Source organism: Saimiri boliviensis, chromosome 4 (assembly GCF_048565385.1).
Source record: "Saimiri boliviensis isolate mSaiBol1 chromosome 4, mSaiBol1.pri, whole genome shotgun sequence".
Lineage (NCBI taxonomy): Eukaryota > Metazoa > Chordata > Mammalia > Primates > Cebidae > Saimiri > Saimiri boliviensis.
This window is the reverse complement of record NC_133452.1, coordinates 130417262-130437415: the sequence shown is the minus strand read 5'-3', so window position 1 is coordinate 130437415 and position 20154 is coordinate 130417262. Positions and strand designations below refer to the sequence as shown.

The 20154-nt window shown below is 49.4% G+C and overlaps 3 protein-coding genes across 5 annotated transcripts; 1 reads left to right on the top strand and 2 right to left on the bottom strand.

Annotated features, from left to right (window-relative positions):
• Positions 1–636: 636 nt before the first annotated feature.
• Positions 637–3872, bottom strand: PSMB8 (proteasome 20S subunit beta 8). The gene is made up of 6 exons (XM_003926395.3): positions 3674–3872; positions 2805–2952; positions 2535–2646; positions 2037–2166; positions 1442–1646; positions 637–962 (listed from the first exon to the last, which is right to left on the bottom strand). The coding sequence occupies exons 1-6, from the start codon at positions 3818–3820 to the stop codon at positions 874–876; spliced, it is 831 nt and encodes a 276-aa protein (XP_003926444.3). The 5' UTR covers positions 3821–3872; the 3' UTR covers positions 637–873.
• A 1157-nt stretch (positions 3873–5029) lies between these two features.
• Positions 5030–13188, bottom strand: TAP1 (transporter 1, ATP binding cassette subfamily B member). 3 transcript variants are annotated; one of them, XM_003926393.4, is made up of 11 exons: positions 12423–13188; positions 11775–11889; positions 11496–11626; positions 10495–10700; positions 9879–10076; positions 8912–9040; positions 8565–8753; positions 7834–8007; positions 7439–7601; positions 6998–7134; positions 5030–5605 (listed from the first exon to the last, which is right to left on the bottom strand). In XM_003926393.4, the coding sequence occupies exons 1-11, from the start codon at positions 13018–13020 to the stop codon at positions 5399–5401; spliced, it is 2247 nt and encodes a 748-aa protein (XP_003926442.3). In that variant the 5' UTR covers positions 13021–13188; the 3' UTR covers positions 5030–5398. The 3 variants fall into 3 exon arrangements, with proteins under 3 accessions (XP_003926442.3, XP_074254311.1, XP_074254312.1); XM_074398210.1 differs by lacking the exon at positions 5030–5605 and adding an exon at positions 7224–7360 and having other exon boundaries at positions 7043–7134; positions 12423–13110; XM_074398211.1 differs by lacking the exon at positions 5030–5605 and adding an exon at positions 7230–7360 and having other exon boundaries at positions 7043–7134; positions 12423–13110.
• Positions 13189–13510: 322 nt separating this feature from the next.
• On the top strand, positions 13511–18759 carry PSMB9 (proteasome 20S subunit beta 9). The gene is made up of 6 exons (XM_074398213.1): positions 13511–13677; positions 15350–15417; positions 16453–16584; positions 17196–17325; positions 17561–17702; positions 18581–18759. Exons 1-6 carry the CDS (start codon positions 13618–13620, stop codon positions 18706–18708), a joined length of 660 nt encoding a protein of 219 aa, XP_074254314.1. The 5' UTR covers positions 13511–13617; the 3' UTR covers positions 18709–18759.
• Positions 18760–20154: the final 1395 nt, after the last annotated feature.

Sequence of the window (20154 nt, the reverse complement as noted above, 5' to 3'; positions counted from 1 at the left end):
GCATTTGTTTCCTTTATTCTCTGGAAAGTGTCATGGTCCATAGTTCCAGCATGATTTCAAAAATCTCATGATGTGTGTCTCTTTCTTTTAACCTGGGCTTTTACATTTTCCCCACTGAAGGGAGTCCTCCTGATGTCTTCTTCCTCTCAAATTACAGTCCTGTCATCTCATCAGCATGACACATCATGAAATGGGACCCCTAATGTCTGTCTATATTCAATATCTCCCAAGCGTTATTTGGGGTAAATGGTATGGTGTTTAGGATTGCCATATTAAGGTGAAGTGGAAGCTTTTTCACCCCACTCTGTAAAGTCAAAAACAGCTATACTAGGTGCCCTATTCCCTGTTCCCCAAATCGTTAACAGTGGACCACACAGGATTCTCCAGGTATCTCTCTATGGAAAGGACCCTAACCTACATGAAATTGCAAACAAGTGTCCATGGACAAAAATGAACAACCTTCCTGAGGTCTTGGAGAGATGAGTGTGGAAGGAAACTCCAGAAAGAAATACATGGTGAAGCCACATTTCTGAGACAGGGGTTGAGTCCCTTCCCCAGAAAAAGCATCTCTTTATTTCCTGCCCTCCCCCCAGCAACCACAGGCCCAACCCCACCCAGCCACAAGACAAAGGCATGTATAACCGTTTCTTTTTATTCTACTTAGTGGGGCACCAAGAAACTTCCCCTGGGGGAAATGCTTGTTCAAACAGAGAACACATCAAGATGCAGCGCACCAGCCTCCTCTGGCTGCTGAGCAGGGCTCTCTCTTTGGCTCAAGCTGGGCCTCATCTTCTCCGGGGGCTTAACATGGCTCAGGTCTCTGAGTCGGCCAAGCCCTCCCACAGGAGGCCTGCCCAGATGCCACCACCACTATTACTGATTGGCCTCCCGGTACTGGTGCAGCAGGTCACTGACATCTGTACTTTCTACTTTCACCCAACCATCTTCCTTCATGTGGTACACTGTAGGCAAATGAGAAAAGAGCATGGAGTCACCTTTCACCTCAATTCCTGTCAATGGTGTTATGTTAAAGGCAGCAACAAGACGCATGTGCAGGCTTAAACCCATGTGATTGGGCCTTCAATGCCCTTCTTCTGACTCTGAAAATTTCCTTCCTACCACTCTACCTCCTTTGAGTCTCTCAATCTTTTTTTTTTTTTTAATTTTTTCTTTTTTGAGACAGAGTCCTGCTCTGTGGCCCCAGACTAGAGTGCAAGGGCACAATCTCAGCTCCCTGCAACCTCCACCTCCCCAGTTCAAACAATTCTCCTACCTCAGCCTCCCAAGTAGCTGGAATTACAGGCGCCCATCACCACGCCAGACTAATTTTTGTATTTTTTGTAGAGATGGGGGTTTCACCGTGTTGGTCAGGCTGGCTCTCAATCTTAAATCACCCTCCCGACCCCTCCTAGGCAGGATGATGAGAGCATTGGTCTCTTACTATTGACAACGCCTCCAGAATAGCTGTCTCTGTGAGTGGCATGAACAATAGCCCTGCGGCCAAGGTCATAGGCCTCTTCAGGGCTAAGATTAGGCCGATAGCCACTGTCCATGACCCCGTAGGCATAAGTGTTCCCACTGCCAGTGGAGAACATATTTCCTGAGAGCCGAGTCCCATTTTCATCCACATAGTAGAGTCCAGGACCCTGTAAGATGAAAAATTTCAGGCTGACATTGGAGAGGGAAATGTTGGCAACATAGAGGTTCAAATGCGAGTCATAAAAAGTGGACAAAAGAATGAATATTACCACAAGAACATTGGAATGAGGAGAGTACTTTGGTAAAGTCATAGAACTTTAGAAATAAAAAAGGAAAAAAAATTGAAATCAACTATTTGACAAAAGAGACAAGCTTACAAAGCACATACAACGATCTGGGTCAATAAATAGTCCACGGACGTACTGGAACAGTTCTATAACGGAGCATTCTGTATGCCATGCATCTTGTCAGGGAGGAAGTAGGAGTACATGATGGGAAAGAGATCTGTCATCCGTAGGAAACATGGTGGGGGAACATGGAGAAGGAAGAACACCCACCTTCTTATCCCAGCCACAGATCATACTGCCCATAGAGAGGCCCATGCCCCGGTACTGGCACATCATGTTGGACAGCAGCTTGGAGGCTGCGGACACTGAAATACGTTCTCCATTCCGCAGATAGTACAGCCTGGGTGAGGACAGGGTGGAGTGAGGGAGGGATTGAAGAGATAAGTGTTGGAAAGGAATTATTTTGTAGGATCTAAAGATCAGAGAAAAATTTGAAATTTGAAGTATCTGAAACATACAAAGGCAGCCTAGTAAATGATACTATCCCACCAGGGTAGACGGGTCAGTGCTAACTAACTGACATTATCTGGTTTATGAGTGGGGCACAGGCTGAGATTTGGGAGAAGGTTCTTATCACCAAAAGGCTGTTTTGTGAAATACACTATAAGCACTAAGAGGGACCACATGGGACAAGAGCGAGGAGCAATGATCTGAGAGATCCAGGGATTAACCACTAGACTAAGAAAGGAAAATGAGAGCCTCACTTACCTGCATTCCTTGGCCAGCAGGCGCTCCCAGTACTGACAGTCTGCTGCACAGCCAGACATGGTGCCAAGCAGGTAAGGGTTAATCTCAATCACCTTGTTCACCCGTAAGGTAGCTGGAAGAAGATGGAGTTTGGGGAGAGAAAGGATGACCCCACAAATCTCCCAGTGTGTCCTAAATCAAAATCCACTTCCACTTTGCGGCAGAGTTGAGCTCCTGCAGAAAGGAGAGCCCAGATCCCCATATTCTGCCTGCTGGAGCATATACACTCACCAATGTAGGACCCAGCTGAGGCCCGAGAATCCACTGCTACAATCACTCCATGCTGGAACTTGAAGGCGAGCGTGGTGGTGCCATGGGCCATCTCAATCTGAACGTTCCTTTCTCCGTCCCCACATAGGGACTGGACGAATTCTGTGGGCTGATAAGAGAAAAAAAGTAGAGAAAGACGATGAAAAAATCTGTAGTAAGAGGCTCCAGGAAATGGTTTTAGAGAGTATGAGGGTGAGGAAATACGCAGAAATTGTCTAACCATCAATAAATGAAATAGTGAATAACAAATTAGAAGGAAATGGCTTGGAGAAGGAAAAGAAGAGGCATAATAGAAATAAAAGCAAGCACGTGTTACCATTACTAAAAAATTGTGAGAGTGACTTTAAGGGTTTCTTCCATGCATAACTCATTTGACCCTCACAAAACACATTTAGTAAGAATATCCTCATTTTACAGAAGAAGGACTTGGGACCTAGACTAAGTTACTTGTTCTAAGTCACTCAGCAGAGATTTGCTGAGAGGAAGCTAGCAGGCAAAGTTCATAGGTTTTCCAAGACAGTACACAGCTCCTATATCATGTGATAACCCACGAAAAAGGCTCCACGATTTGTATGTGGACAAGGGCAGGAAAGCTCTCTTTTCTTCCTTTGGGAGCCCCCACCTCACCTGTAACTCTTCGTCCTAAACTGCACTTCCTCCTCTCAGGCCCCATCCCCACGTGGCCTCTTCCTTCGGTCTGGCGCTCTCCAGGACTGAAGGCTGCCCTCAACCCGGTCCCCCGCGCTCCCGCTCTCTTCTCCTCTCAGGCGACCCTCTACTTCTCAGAGCCCGCCTCTCGGCATCCCCGGGGGTTCCCTTCCAGCCCCGACCTGCATTCCCTGCGGTAAGGCGAGCTCTGGAGATCGCAAGGAGAAACTGTAGTGTCCCGGGTCCGAGCGACTCCCGCTTCCCGCAACTGGGAGAGCCCATTCCGGCCGCTGCCCTCTGGGGGCTCTGCATACATCCAGCAGCGCCATGACTACCCAGCACCCGGAGGTCTGTTGGCTCTTGGAGAAGGAAGTGAAAGCGAAAGCCACCGATCGAAGGGGAGGGAACCAGAATCTTTTCCACATCCCCCTGCCTTTTCCGAGAAAAGGACAATTAGTGCCTGGACCAGGACTATCACACTGGGGGTTGACCCATCCTTCTGTGCTCTGTGCTTAATGGGGGTCGGGGGAAGGATGCGTCAAGCACTGTAGGAAGAAAGCAAGAAAGGGACGGGCACCTTCAGAAGCCCCCTTGGTGATGGGTTACAGTGAGAGGCACCTCCAGGCCCGGGCAACCGCTGGAAACAAGGGTGAGTAGGGTCGTGTCATCTAGAGACACAGCCTCAACCAGAAAGCTGGAAGTCAGCAGCAGCTGGGAGCAGTTTCACGTGGGGTGGGGGTTCCTGTGACCATCACGTTACAAGCCGGGAGGGACAGGAGGGACGGGCAGAGTCTTGGGTGCAGGTCCTGGGGCAACTGCAGCAGAATATACCCGCCGCATGTGCGGAAAGGGGGCGCCAGGGAGGGGACGCAGTCTCTGAATCTTTCCACGAGGTCCCTCCTAGGGCCCCTCCCGGTTCAACGGTCTCCTAACCCGTAGTCAACCACAAGAGCCCTTTCTGCCCGCCCTTCCTAGCACTGCTCCCTGCTTAGCTGAGCACTGCGGAGTTTGACGCCTCTGAACCCCGCCTCTCTTTGCAACCTGTGTTGGCCTCATCTGCCCAGCAACTGTTGACGTCACATGACCTGGGCCTCCCTGAATGGGAGAGATTTACCAGACAACCCCGCCCACTGTTCTGAGGTTGCCCCTACAGGCTCCGCTTCGGAGCCTGGTGAGCCCGGACCCGAGCGGGCTCCGTGGTGAGTTGGGAGGCGCGCCCAGTCCCTCCGTTCGCGCCTGGCACTTGCTCTGGCCGCGCCCGCCCCATCTTCTACCTCGGGGAGGCCACGGTTCTCAGTTGCGTCCGCTGGTGCCCTGGTGGGCCGTGTCGCGGGGGTCTCATTCATTTCTTGGGGGCAGCCGTAAAGGGATGGGGACGTGAACGGAGCTTCAAAGGAATTAGAAAGCTTAAGAGAGAAGATGATGCACTTTGGGCGTAAGACATTGAGGATGATGAAAGAGGAGACACCCTGCTGCTGAAAAGTGCGCTGCAAAAGGCAGTGAGCCGTTTGGTGTGTCAGAAACATAAGAAACCACAGTACAAAACACCAATTTTATTATAAATATCAAGAATCTACAGGGCGTTTATTGGCCAGCATATGTCTTCAGTCATATTGAAAATAGCTGATTTTCTCTCTGTACAATCTGAACATTTCTCGATTTTCAGTGTGCTGGCCACACCAAGCACCAACCCTGGCTCTACACCCAGTTACGCTAAGGAATTACAAATCCTGTGTTTGCCTTCTAGGAAGTCTGCATTATCAAGAGGAGCTTGGAAAGGAAGTAAACACTCGGGAAATTTCAGGTAACTCCTCCTAGAAGCAGCTGCCTACTCTGCAGCTGTGGTTCTCCACCACGGCGAGGAGAAGAAAACGGAGGGAGACGGGTGCGCAGGTCTGAGAAGGCTTTCATTCTGGAGCATCTTCAGGAGCCTGCACCATGGCCCAATAGTACCCCTTTTTTTCTATGAGCTGCTGGTGGGTTCCCCTCTCCCGGATAGCACCTCCTTCCAGAAAGAGGATGTGGTCAGCCCGCTCCACCAGGCTGAGGTGCTGGGTGATGAGAAGCACTGAGCGAGAGCACCGCTCAGGGCTTTCGTACAGGAGCTGCTCCACCTGAGGAAAGACATCGGACTGTCAGAGCTGGGGACCCTCAGCCCAGGGAGACACCTGTGTTTCCAGGGCTGGGGCTGACCTCGCAGCATCACTGCTGGCTCTGCCAACAACCCCAAGAACACCAAGGCTTCCCATTTTGAGTGCTTCTCCGCAAACCCCCCCCCCTTTGTTTTTTTTGTTAAGGACTGTTTTACACCGAGGGGGCAAAAGTGGGATAAAAGTAACAGTCCTAAGGTGAAACGTGTGACAGGAGAATAAAGACTATTGAATAGTCCTCTTCTTTACCCATAGACTTGGAATTTTTATATTAGATTTTAAGAAAATATAGTTTAGTAGTAAAGAGATGAGCATTCAAGTCAGGCAGACCTGAATTTGAGTCAAGGCTGCACCACTCAAAAGCTATATGACCTCTTTTAGCCTCCACTCTGTCACCTGTATCATGATGATAACAATGCCTGGCTCAGGATTCCTGACGAATAAATGAGTGAGAGCACATGTAAAGAGCCTCGTTTAATTAATATTAATATGACTAGGATGGGATGGGCCTGGTGGTTCAAGCCTATAATCCTAGCACTTTGGGAGGTCAAGGCAGGCGGGAGGATCGCTTGAGCCCAGGGGTTCAGGTCAGCCTAGGCAACACGGTGAGACCCTGTCTGTACAAAAAAAAATTTTTTTTTAATAAATAATATTATGAGGATGGTCTTTTCCTTATGTTTCATTTTAGAAATTCAGGTTATAGGGCTAGGCGAGGTGGCTCACACCTATAATCCCAGCACTTTGGGAGGCTGAGGTAGGCAGATTGCCAAGAGCTCAGGAATTCAAGACCAGTCTGGGCAACATGGTGAAACCCCATCTCTACTGAAAATACAAAAATCAACCAGCCGCAGTGGCGTACACCTGTAGTGCCAGCTATTCGGGAGGCTGAGGGGAGAATCGCTTGAGCCCAGGAGGTTGAGGCTGCATTGAGCCAAGATCATGCCTCTGTGCTACAGCCTGGGCAATAGAGTGAGACACTGTCTTAGAAGAAAGAAAGAAGGAAGGAAGGAAGGAAGGAAAGAAAGAAAGAAAGAAAGAAAGAAAGAAAGAAAGAAAGAAAGAGAAAGAAAGGAAAGAAAGAAAGAAAGAAAAAAAAGAAGAGAGAAAGAAAGAAAGAAAGAAGGAAGGAAATAAATTCAGTCTGTAGTGTGGATAGGCTCTTTTAACTGGTTCTGGGTGTCTCGTCTTTGCCTCATCTTCTATCTCTACTCCTTGGGAAGGCATCCAATGGAACTGGATTTGGGAACTGAGAATCACAGGGACTGGTTTGTATAATTATGTTAGTAAAACCAACAGAAGATGTATAAAAGAAGCAAGATTGGTGGGATATAGGCATTAAGAAGATGACTGCCTCACCCGTGACTGGCTGTTTGCATCCAGGGCACTGGTGGCATCATCCAGGATGAGTACACATGGTTTCCGGATCAATGCTCGGGCCAGCGCCACTGCCTGTCGCTGACCCCCTGATAGCTGGCTCCCAGCCTCGCCTACCTCTGCAGAGCAAAGGGCCAAGATGAGAACTGTATAGCCATATGTGTGTGCGCACACTCACACACACACACACATGCATTCACGCACTTACACACACCAAGGTCTGACAGTTGTAGCTGGACAGGGGAGATTCTGGGAAGATGAACAGAGGCCTGAGGATGTTAGGTTGAAGAAGCCATAGGAGCAAGATCTTACAACTTCGAATGCATGTCCATGGGGCAGGAGGAACTGAGGGATAAAGGCAAGACAATTGGGGTTTTGGTAAAGGTAAAGATGGTTGGGCAGTGAGATGAGCGGAGACAGTACCTGTGTCATAACCCTGAGGAAATCCAGAGATGAAACTATGGGCCCCAGACTTTACTGCAGCAGCTGTGATTTCCTCCATCGTTGGCTTCTGGGTCAGGCCATAGGCAATATTTTCTTGAAGACTTCTTCCAAATATCTGTGGCTCTTGTCCCACTGCAGCCACCTGAGATGAAATGTGATGAAGAGTCATAGAACAAGGCACACAGGAGCATGGTTATCTAGAGATCAAAGATTCAAAATCTTTACTGAGAACATATCACACTACCGCCCTCCCGACCACACCACCATCTCCACCCAGGGCCTCTTATCACTCCCTAAGCCCCCTTTCAGAGTGCTCAGTAAGAATACTCTTCTTATGTGATGCTCTCTGCCATCCTTCGTGCCACCTTGCATACCTGCCTGTGCAGATAGCGGTGCTCATATTGGGGAAGGGGCTTCCGATCCAATAGCAGCTGTCCTCCAGTGGGCTGGTACAGATTCTGCAGCAGGGCAGCCACTGTGCTCTTCCCAGAACCATTGGGTCCCACCAGCGCCGTCACCTCCCCAGGGCATAGGGTGAACGTCAGCCCCTAGAGGACAGAGAAGCACACAATAAGAGGCTATCAAGGCCTCTAACCTTGAGAGTGTCGTTGTCTTGTTACATAGCATGATGTCTTACCCCAGAAGAAAAACGGGGAAATATAGCAACTCCTACCCTCCCACATGCACAGATTTCTGGGTGATGCCTCCCCAAGGCATAGAGATAGAAGCTGAGGCAAAGACAAGGGCAGAGAGCCAGCACCACGATGCCACACACTTGACATCAGATCCCACCAGGAAATGGAAAAATCACATTCCAAATTACAAAAGAAAAGGAAAGACGATAGACTGAAGACACAGATTTTGCTGCAGCAATTCCTTGGAATGTGAGAGCACTCTTCAAAACCTCTTCTCCCATTCTCTTTGGAAGCCCAAACTGGGTTCTTGAGTTTGGGGAAGATTTATGGAACAGATGATGTTTACCATTGCCTTTAAAGGGTTAGGAAGGATATATGCTTGGTGGTAAGCAAGCTGAAGGCAGGAAGAAAATTTAGGGTGGCAGAATTGCAGGTGGGGCCAGTGGAATACAGGGATTGGTAGGTGGTACCTGCAGCACTAAGACGTCTGGACGGTTTGGGTAGGCAAAGGAGACATCTTGGAACTGGACAAGGCCCTCCAAGTGTAAAGGAGTCAGCAGACCACTGGGTGGGCAGCGAGGGGTGCGGTCCAGGTACTCAAATATTTTCTCTGAAGAGCCCACAGCCTTCTGTATTCTGGGGTAGGTAGACAGCAGTGCCTAGAGGGAGGTAAGAATAGTGAAAGTGAGGCGGGAGACCTAGTGTGCTTGCCAGCATTATGTGAAGTGAGAAGGGTAAAGAATGGAAGGAAAGCACACAGATGGCGCTGAGCCAGAGGAAGGAATCACACTGGGAAGTGAAGGTGGAGGGACCTCACCTCCACAGCCTCGGTGAACTGCATCTGGTAGAGAACAAATGTCACAAGGTTCCCACTGCTTACAGCGCCACTGGCCACCAGCTGCCCACCAATGTAGAGGATTCCCACCTTCAGCAGCATCCCTGAAATCTATAAAGAGACCACAGGAAAAAGGGACTGAAATAGAGAAATCTGGAGGGAACACGAAGAACCACAGTCATTAATATAAAGGAAATATCAAGTCCCTTTGTTCCAAGTGACATCAGCAGGCTCAGTAGGTAGACAGGAGAATGAACCAGAGACCGCATGGAGTCTGGCTCAGATGCATAGAAGTCATGGTTATCTTCACCACCATCACCACTATCACCTTGTCTGGGAAGCATTTGACTCTTCACAAAAGGCTTTCATTCATGTGATGTCAGCTAATATATCAGGAGCCCTATAAGGAAGGTTATATCACTCCAGTTTTTAAAAATGAGAAAACAGCCTCAGAGAAAGTAAATTAGTTGCCATGATCACAAGGCAAGTAAATGGCATCATCGAGCCATGACCTTCTGATCACTGATGTAGCTCTCTTTCCAGTGTGTCACGGATGTCCCTCATCCCCGGCTTCCCTGTTCCCATCACTCCCACTAGCACGTCTACACAGTACCAGCATGCGGCAGGCCCAGGTGCAAGAATCTATGGCTCCCTGCACTTCCTCTGAGAGGCAAAGGAAGGCCCCAGGACTGGAAGACATGCATCTCTCCAATCCACATGGTCGGGTGGATTTTATGTACCATACTGAAAGGAAGCCACCTGGCATCTTTAAGGAGAGGGAGGGGGTTAGGGACACTAAGTGGAGTCATTGAGCCTCAGGTTGCTAGGATGAAAACACTGAACCAACCATTTCCCAGTAAAGGGGTAGTGGAAGCAGAGTCATAGGAATGGGAATGGAGTCATGGCATCTTGGGGACAAGGGAATGAGTATTCCTCTTCAGGTGCTCACACTGGTGGTCCAGAAGTTGACTGCATAGGCCAGAGCCTCCTTCTGGTTGAGTGTCCTTATTTCTTGCAGCTTTTCCCTAAACTTCTGGGCTTCACCCTCCTCATTGGCAAAGCTTCGAACTGTAGACATGGCTGACAGAGCCTCAATGGCCACCTGGCTGGACTTGGCCAGAGATTCCTGCACCTGCGCTCCCAGCAACTGTGGAGACATGGACAAGAGAGGTCACATGGGTTGGCAAACCATCAGGGACATTAATACCTGAGTCACCTAGTTAGAAATTAAAGGTGAGAAGAGGCAGAGGAAAGGGAGAGAAGAGAAAGAGACACAGCTATGCCCCTTGGATACTAAGGAAATACAAGGAAGAGGAAAATGACTCAGAACAGGTTGGGGATCAAATTCTTAAATAGAGACTGTGCTAGAAAAGAAGACCTAGAGAGTATGGAGAGTAATGTTGAGCAACCTGGGAACATGGATCACAGGGACAGGGTGTTCCGTGAAGACGGAGAATCAGTAAGGGCGCCAGGAAAGTTGGACTGAAAGCAATGTTAGAGGCACTGAGTCTACCAACTCTGGGAGACGAGGGTCTGTTTAGAGCGGGCCAACTCCATGAACATACCTGGTGCCATTTTCCCAGCTTCTTGGGCAGAAGCAAAAGCAGAGGCAGGGCGACCAGGGTGACCATGGTGAGGGGCACTGACCCCCAGAGCATGATCCCCAAGAGACACATGCCTCGCACCAGGTACCAGATAAATAAGCTCAGATTCGCACTCAGAGGCCCACTCAGGTTGGATGTGTCCTCTGTTACCCGAGACGTGATGGTACCTGCAGGGTTGGGAGAAGAGAGTGAGGTGAATCAGACAAGTTCCAAGTGAGGAGAGAAACTAACAATGAGCCAGGGTACGAAGGTCAGGGGCGTCAACATGGGGTTCTAAGGAGGCTGCAGGAAACATGGTTAGGGGTTCGCAGAGATCTGCAAATCTCAGTGAAGGGAGGATGAGTGTTAGAGAGAAAAGGCCTGACCCAAGACTTTCATTTTTATTATAAAGGCATTGATGCACATGTGAACTTCCATTTTCCTGAAAGCGTTCTGTTCCCTAAAGAACCTGTATGTCCCATGCTATACACACAGGCAGGAAGAGCTCAAACTGGTCACATAATAGAAATGGAGGAGGAGGGTGCTGCTAGGGAGCATGCCAGTCTGTGCAGCCCTCACTGGGAATCAAGAGACTAGGGTTCTAACCCCAGGTGTGTCTCTAGCCATATGTAACTGTGCAGTTTCAGCATTTAGGGTCTCAGCCTCAGTTTCCTTCTCTGTCAGATGAGGCAGTTGGTCTCTATAAGCTCAAAATTTCCAGGTTTGAAATTCTATGGTTTCTATCTAAGGTTACATAGGAACAGACTTATGAGAAAATCCTTGATGAAAACTCTAGGTTTTTCTTAAAGTAAGGACGACAATATTTTGCTCCTGAGGTATATCAAGAATGAGAAAGAACAGTGTGTGTGCGTGTGTGTGTGTGTCTGTGTGTGTGTGTCTGTGTCAGAGGGGGGGGAGGTGGGAGATCAAAGCAGATGTATGATGTAAATAGTACATGGTGTATAATGAGTTTCATGAGAAACCTGTTTGGTTCTGTTGGAAAAACTCTGTTTCCTGGCGCAGGACAGCCCCGAACACGTCTCCCTGCAAGTGGCTGTGAACGCGGCCCATGGTGGTGTTATAGATCCCGTCACCCACGAACTCCAGCACTGCACTAGAAAGAGCCCGGGAAAAAAGGGGGTCACGGTGTGTTCAGGGAACAGATTGAAGGTCCCAGGTATCCCCATGTAAGTGCATTTTGGACAGCAGCCCCAAATTCCAACTCCCTCTTTTGCAGAGTGAGCCCTTTTCAGCCCCCAGACCTGGCTATGGTGAGAATGGACATAAGAGTTATGTTTCGAGTGAAGGTATCGACTGAGCGTTTTTGTAGAATCCAGTCAGTGAGGCGGCCCGTGAAGAATGGAATGGCCATCTCCCCTGGGGAAAAAGAAGAGAGGTCACGCACAAATATTGCCTACGCAGGTCAGTTCCAGTCAGACTGGCCCCACCACTCCTTTTCGCCCTCACCATTATCCTGGAGGGCATCAGAAGAAAGGAAGCACTGACATCTCAATCCCGAACCTAAATAGGCTGCCCTGGAACTCGCTACCCTGTGGTTGGCCTCCCAGAACTTTCAGGATTTCATTAGGAAGGCTGGAGATCATGAAATAGAAAAGCCTCCCGTTAAAGATGAAGATGCCCGGCCTCTCTGCCCCAGAGCAAAGAACTTCCCCGCCCCCGCCGTGGCCCAGAGAATCAAGACCCGGCCAGCAATGGAGCCCAGAACTCCTGACTCCCTCCAATTCAATGCAGTTTCTTCTACGCTGAAGTGGCCTTCCAAGACGCACACTAGGACTTCTTCCCCTGCTGCACATTTTCCAGAACCCACGCTACTCTACCTCACTGACAATTACCTTAGATTCCTGCCCCGTCCCCTTGTGTCGCCCCCTCGCGCCCTGCGTTCCCCTTACCAATAGAGGATAGGATCACCAGGACCAGGAACAGCGAGAGGCGGCGCATCTCCGCACTCAGTAAGCCTAGAAGCCGATGCACAGGGTCTCCAGAGCCTCCCCGACTGCTGGGCACCCAGAGGCCCCCGAGCTTGTGCCACAGGGCGGCTGCGGGCAGTGCCGCCGCGTAGCTGACAACGAAGGCGCTGGGGTGACTTCCCCAGTGCAGTAGCCTGGTGCTGTCCGCGGCCCCGGGGGTTCCCCACGAGACCAGCTCTCGGAACGAGGCAAGTCCCGGCAGGGCCAAGCCCAGCGCCGCCGCCAAAGGCTCCAAAGCCGCCAGCCAGCCCTGAGCACCTGCGTTTTCGCTCGTGGACCCAACCGTTGCCCTGAGGACTCCGCGGGCCCCCAGCCACAGCATGGCCCAACGGCTCAGGCCCACCGCCCAGACCCGGAGCAGCGGCAGCGCGGTGGGCACCAGCAGGCAGCATACGCAGGGCAGCGCGGTCCGGAGCAGCACCCAGTCGGCGAGAAGCAGCAGCACTGTCCCCAGCCACGCGACAGACGCTCCGGGAAGGCAGGGGCACCCGCGGGGAGCGGGACATCTAGAGCTAGCCATGGGCGCGCTGACGCCGGCCGGGTCCGGGCCGGACCTGAAACTCTCCTCGCTCCCGTAGGGCGGGAGTCTCTGGGTGCGGCTGAGTCCGCCCCTCCTGGAGGTTGAGGGACAGAGCGAGGGCGGGACTCTCGGAAAGTCCCAGGAACCCACTGAGCGGTGCTGGCGAGAAGCGCAGCCATTTAGAGGAAAGCGAAATCGAAAGCGGCCGCCCGCCCGCTAGATACGCCCACTTCCAAAAGTGGCCTGCCTAGACTATTCGGGAGCAAGCGTGGAAATCAGATCTGAGAATCTGGGGAGCAGCACTGGTGTCCAGTTTTCTCCGTCACGCACACCCCTCCCGCTTCTCCCTGCCCCCTGCCTCTCCACTTGCACCAGTTTTCCCACCCAGCCTCAGGACGGGGCTGACTCGTCACTTGTCTCCGGGCAGATCCGGCCTACCCACGTTAGCTCCGGGCGCTAAGCCGCCCCGCAGCACCCAGGCGCCTCCTGGCGGTTCGGCGGCGGGGCGGGGCTGCCGCCTGCGCGCTGGCGCTGCGCGCTGTCCCAGGTCGGAAACTAGTGCCCCAGGCGGCGAGGAGCGCGCGGCACCTGGCAGGGATGCTGCGGGCTGGAGCACCAACTGGGGACTTACCCCGGGCAGGAGAAGTCCACACCGGGGTAATGGGTCTGGGCTTGAGGGTTGGCAGAGGGGTGGAGGAGGTGCAGCGGCCGGGGGACGCTGGAAGCGCGGAGAAGTGATTGCAGAGACTGACGCGAGAGTAGCGAGTAGCCTCTAGCAGCCAGCGGTTGCAACCCGTAATGAGCATAGCTTATTTCTATTCTGAGGGGGGCCGCCTAGGGTGTCCGTGAAGGCACGCAAGGCTCGTGGAAAAGGGGGTGCTTTGACTCTTAGCTAGAAGCCTCAAGGGGAAGCTGCTCTAAAGCGCTTTCGCTTTCACTCTGGTCCGGACGGTGGGGGCTGGTCAAATCAAGAGGGTTGGGGACATGCAAAGAGTTGAGGAAATGGAACCCGGGATGAAGCAGAACACCACTTGGGAGAAGGAAACATGGGCACTTATTGAGAAGGACCAACTCATTTCCCTGCCCACTCCCATGTGCCCACTGGGGGACTTTGCTTAGGATGGGCGCCTGGGGCAGATGGTAGCCCCACCACTGGCTAGCTTCTGCTCTCAGACTACTGCCACCACTTGCGTCTTGGTGGCGGCTTTGTCATAGAGGAATAGCCCCTAGGACGAAGTTGACTGTTCTCTGGCCCTCTATTCATGATAAGTCGGTCTGGTGGAAAGCACACTCAGAGGAGTGTCCTTTGGGGCCAGAGTAACTTATGGCCTGGTAAGAAAGGCACAGTAAAACCACATAATTTGGAAAATCTCCCCTAACTGCCAAATGAGCAGTGGCAAGTAGGAAGCAGAAGTCAAACAAGAAATAAGAGTTAAACCTGAATTTTAGTCCCAGGTCTACTATTAATTCTGTGTGACTTTGCGTAAGTCATTTGCATTTTCTGTGACTTGGTTTCCTCATTTGAACCAAGGATCTTTAAGGCTCCTTCCAACTCAACAGTAGAAAAAATGTGCCTTTATCTTCCATCACTTTCTCATGATTCTTTTCTTGACCTGGAAAAATCGTCTTAAACTCTTCAGTCAAATCCTCTCTTAGTACAGATTTAACCCCCTGGCTCCTCAGATATCTATTTCTCTCTGGATCAGAAGTTCCGTAACTGAAACTTTTATTTTAAACCATCTGTATGTTTCTTGCTGCTTCTCTCTTGCCTTGCCTCTGGCCATGCTAACCACTGCCCTCCTCGATTTTTTCCAATGTTCAGTAAATTGAAAGAGCTCACTTCTGACGAAATGGGAGTGAGAGTGAAGGATTGCGGGCCAAAAAAAAAAAAAAAAAGTCTGACCTTGTTTCCCAAGGTCATAGTCACTTGCTCTGAGTTGGGTCTATACCACCACATCTGCGCATACTATGAGCCCTTCCAGTGGAGAAAAATTTCACTTGTGGAGCAGCTTCACTTCTACCTGTAGGAGCTTTATCTCCACCTCTCTCTCTACAGTGGAGAGGAGTCCACTAGGCAAGTCGGAACTCAGGGACACAGTTCTTTCTTCTGTGTTGTATCACAACTGGGCTGTGGCATTCCGCTGCAGCCAGATGAAGCGATAGAGAACGTGGAAAGATGAAGGGGGAAAAGCCTGTACTGACAGTCCGCTCTGGCCCGTTACTGTGTGATCTTTGAGCCAGTCCCCTCTCTGGGAATGTTTCTTCTTCTCTAACATGAGGGGATCAAGGCTCTTCTTGCCCCGACATTCCATGTTCTGTGTCTCTGCAGACAACCATCATGGCAGTGGAGTTTGACGGGGGCGTAGTGGTGGGTTCTGATTCCCGGGTGTCTGCAGGGTGAGTAAAAGGGAAGCTAATGGCCCCAAATACACATTTTTCTTACCTATTCATGAAAAGACTGGTGAACTGGAGCTTTGGAGCAATGGAGTTGACCTTCCCAACAAGCTGCTATAGTAAACTATTTGGTGGGTGCTTGGGTCTCTGAATTTCTGGAAAAGGATCTGGGGACGGAATGCCTATGTGAGCTGTCCCAGTAGTGTGCAGGGATGAGTGTAAAGGAATTGAGTCTGAGAGGGGGCCAGGAGATAGATTTTTGAGGGGCTTCTTTCCCTCTGTGTTTAGGGATCAAAAAGATTATTCTGTTAAGCAGATGTCTGGTTTCTCATTTACCATGTATGGAATTATTTTGTGTCTTCTCCCCCTCCTAACCAATTTCTTCACATGCAAAATGAGTATATGGGGTTAGATCAATATTACTTACATGAAGTTCCATAGAACATAACTCCCTCAAGATTGTTAATAGCAAAGGAAAATTGATGAGGCATATTTTTCTGAACTTAGTGTTTTTTGTCTTATTATAAAATCTAAGCCTGAAAAATAAGCCTAATTTTGATTAACACCTGCAATGATTAATAATATCTAAGATTATTATTTGCCTCCTGCTTTAGTTCAAACATTAAACCTCATGCTATTCTCTTGTCAAATAAATTTGAGAGACGTTGAATGATCACCCTCAAAAACTCCTGAGTTCTGGTTGGGTGCCGTGGCTCACATCTATAATCTCAGCACTTTGGGATGCTGAGGTGGGCAGATATCTGACGCTAAAAGTTCGAGACAGCCTAACCAACTGGTTGAGACCCAGTCTCTATTAGAAATACAAAAATTAGCTGGGCTTAGTGGTGGGTGCCTATAATCCCACCTACTTGGAAGGCTGAGGCAGGATAATCACTTGAACCAGGAGGCGGAGGTTGCAGTGAGCTGAGATCGTGCCACAGCACTCCAGCCTGGACAACAGAGTAAGACTCTGTCTCAAAAAAAAAAAAAAAAATTCCTGAGGTCTAACGTTGGTGACTGTTGACTCTTTCTCGACAGCCAGGCGGTGGTGAACCGAGTGTTTGACAAGCTGTCCCCTCTACACGAGCGCATCTACTGTGCACTCTCCGGTTCAGCTGCCGATGCCCAAGCCGTGGCTGACATGGCTGCCTACCAGCTGGAGCTCCATGGGTATGAAGCTCTGGGTTTCTGACTCCACACCTACTAGAGCTCTCCCAACTTGCATGAATCTCTGTAGAGTGTGCTGTTCCAGGAGCCGGACACTGGAAAATGAAAGATTCTTGTTTTGGCTCCTGCTGGCACTTGAATCTGCCAGTTTCTGCACCTGTAAAGTAGAGATAATAGTACTTCATGAGACGGTTATTTTGAGAACCACGTGATATATGTGAACACAGATTAAAAGCTGTAAATCACTATCCTAATATAAATAATCAGGACGAAAGCAATATTGTGATCCACCATAATATCAGGCAGTTACCATAAGAGAAATCAAGGTCATTGGGACGGAAGTAACCTTATCTGCTTTTCCCCATTAAAAGCAGGGCTCTGGCAGCCAAAAGAAAGTTATGTGGGTGGAGCTGAGCAAAAGAGAGTGAGCATTTCAAAGCTTCCTACCCATTAGTGGTGTGGGACTCTGGTTCCCCTGTCCATGTGGGAGGGAGGCTGCAGTTTGAACTATTGCAGCTATAGTTTTCAGGGGTCATTTAGCAGGGATGGTGGTAACAGTATAGGACAGAGAGACTTAAAATTCTATCAACCCTCATTCCTAATCATTCCTTCAGGATAGAACTGGAAGAACCGCCACTTGTTCTGGCTGCTGCAAATGTGGTGAGAAATATAAGCTACAAATATCGAGAAGACTTGTCTGCACATCTCCTGGTAGCTGGCTGGGACCAACGTGAAGGGGGCCAAGTGAGCTTCTCCTAAAGCACTCTCTCTGCTGGGATTCCCCACTCTCCTGTAGAGGAAGATGGAAGTCCGATGTCATTCTAGGAATTAGTTCCAAGGACACTACCTCTGAAAGTGCAGTACATTGGGGATATGAGATACTAGGGCTTCATTTCAGGGTGCAGAGACCGCTTAACATCTTAGTGGGAAGGAAGGGTTTGATGATCCTTTAGTCTAACTTGAGGATGCCTCTCCCCAGGTATATGGAACCCTGGGAGGAATGCTGACTCGACAGCCTTTTGCCATCGGTGGCTCCGGCAGCACCTATATCTATGGTTATGTGGATTCAGCGTATAAGCCAGGCATGTCTCCCGAGGAGTGCAGGCGCTTCACCACAGACGGTAACCCACCAAGTGGAAGGGTACCTGGGGAGGGCTTTTAAACAAGGGAAGGAAGTAGAACAGGAAGAGAAATACAAGGGTGACCGTTTATGTCCAAACTGGTACTCTTTTAAGAGTGAAAAGGGGCAGAACAAATGCAAAGCTCGATGGGGCGCTTGGGCAATAGGGATAAACCAGGGCTGTTCTGAGTAAATCAAATGAGGATACACAGTCACCGTAAGAATCAGCGGTGTGCTAAGCACAATGGCTTACACCTGTAATTCCAACACTTTGGAAGGCTGACGCAGGAGGATTACTTAAGCCCAGGAGTTTGAGACCAGCCTAGACAAGATAGTGAAACCCTGTCTCTACAAAAAATAAAAATAAAAAAATATGAAAAATGATCTGGGCATGGTAGTGCACACCTGTAGTCCCAGTTACTCAGGAGGCTGAGGTGGAAAGATTGTCTGAGCCAGAGAGGTCAAGGCTGTGGTGAGTGGTGATTGTACCACTGCAGTCCAGCCTAGGTGACAAAGTGAGACCCTTGTTTGAAAAATAAGTAAATAAATAAATAAAAGAACCAGTGGTGTGCTGAGGCTGGCTTGGGACAGCTCAGAAGAGCTGTTTGTTAAATATCCAAGGATTTGTGGGCTGCTTGTTAAGCTGTTTGTAACTTTGTAACTTGTGATTGATCACAGTGGGAGCATTTACACCATGGATATCAGCAGAAGCCTTTGAAAAAAAAAAATGATTTACCAGCACACCACTAAATAGGCCTTTCTGGGAGATGGGTTTTGAGGTGAAAGCAGTACTAGGTATATGGATGGAGGAGGAATAAAAAGATTTTTGGAGCTAAGCCATTCTCTCTCTCCCTCTCTCCAACTTGAAACCCTCTGCAGCCATTGCTCTGGCCATGAGCCGGGATGGCTCAAGTGGGGGTGTCATCTACCTGGTCACTATTACAGCTGCCGGCGTGGACCATCGAGTCATCTCGGGCAAAAAGCTGCCAAAATTCTATGATGAGTGAACCTTCTTCAGATTTCTTTCTTATTTTGTAATAAACTCTCTGGGACCGAAACCTGGTATGGTCATTGGGAAATGGGTGCTTGGGGAGATGGAGCTGGGGGAGGGAGCTTCTTCTCTCCAAGTGTCAGCACACATTCTTTTTTTTTTTTTTTTTTTTTTTTTGAGACGGAGTTTCGCTCTTGTTACCCAGGCTGGAGTGCAATGTTGCAATCTTGGCTCACAGCAACCTCCGCCTCCTGGGTTCAGGCAATTCTCCTGCCTCAGCCTCCTGAGTAGCTGGGATTACAGGCACGCGCCACCATGCCCAGCTAATTTTTTGTATTTTTAGTAGAGACGGGGTTTCACCATGTTGACCAGGATGGTCTCGATCTCTTGACCTCGTGATCTACCCGCCTCAGCCTCCCAAAGTGCTGGGATTACAGGCTTCACATTCTTTATTCTTTTGTTCCAGGTCTAAAACAGCTTCCCCAGAGAAAAGAATAGGGACTATACTAGAAGTATAAAGAGCCCATACATGGCAGGTCATCACATACTGAATGATACTGAATGATTTTTTTTTTTTTTTTTTTTTTTTTTGAGACAGAATCTCGCTCTGTCGCCCAGGCTGGAGTGAAGTGGAGCGATCTCAGCTCACTGCAATATCTGCCTCCTGGGTTCAAGCAATTCTTCTGTCTCAGCCACCTGAGCAGCTGGAACTACAGGTGCACGCCACCACGCCTGGCTAATTTTTATATTTTTAGTAGAGATAGGGTTTCACCATGTTGGCCAGGATAGTCTTGATCTCCTGACATCGTAATCCACCTGCCCCGGACTCCCAAAGTGCTGGGATTACAGGCATTAGCAACCACGCCTGGCTGAATGATTTTGAAGTAGTACGAACAATAAAAATTGTCATTCGGATGACCAAGGCATAAGGATGCAAGTGAGGATGTGGGACTCTTGCCTTTAAGGTTAAGACCAACAGACAAGACATCTACACAGGAGAATTAGCTAAGACTATCAGCAAACTCCCATGTAAAAGAATTCCTTTCATAACGCATTCATTCACATTAAAAAGCAATACATGAAAAATGCTTAAATATTTTGGGGCACTTGTGAATTTCAAAGAATTATAACAATAACCAAAAGAAGCTACATTTAGGGAGTCAGGCATTGGCTAAATGTTTTATAAATTTCCTCTCTTAAAATTCAAACCAAAGAACCCACTGTATTCACACCTGTAATCCCAGCACTTTGGGAGATCAAGTCAGGATGATTGCTTGAGCCCAGGAGTTCGAGACCAGCCTGGGCAACACAGTGAGACCCCCATCTCAACACAGTGAGACTCCCATCTCTTTTTTTTAAAAGTAGTCAGGTGTGGTGTGCATGCCTGTATTCCCTGCTGCTTGGGAGGCTGAGTGGGAGGATCACTTAGGCCTGGAAGTTTGAGGCTGCAGTGAGCTGTGAT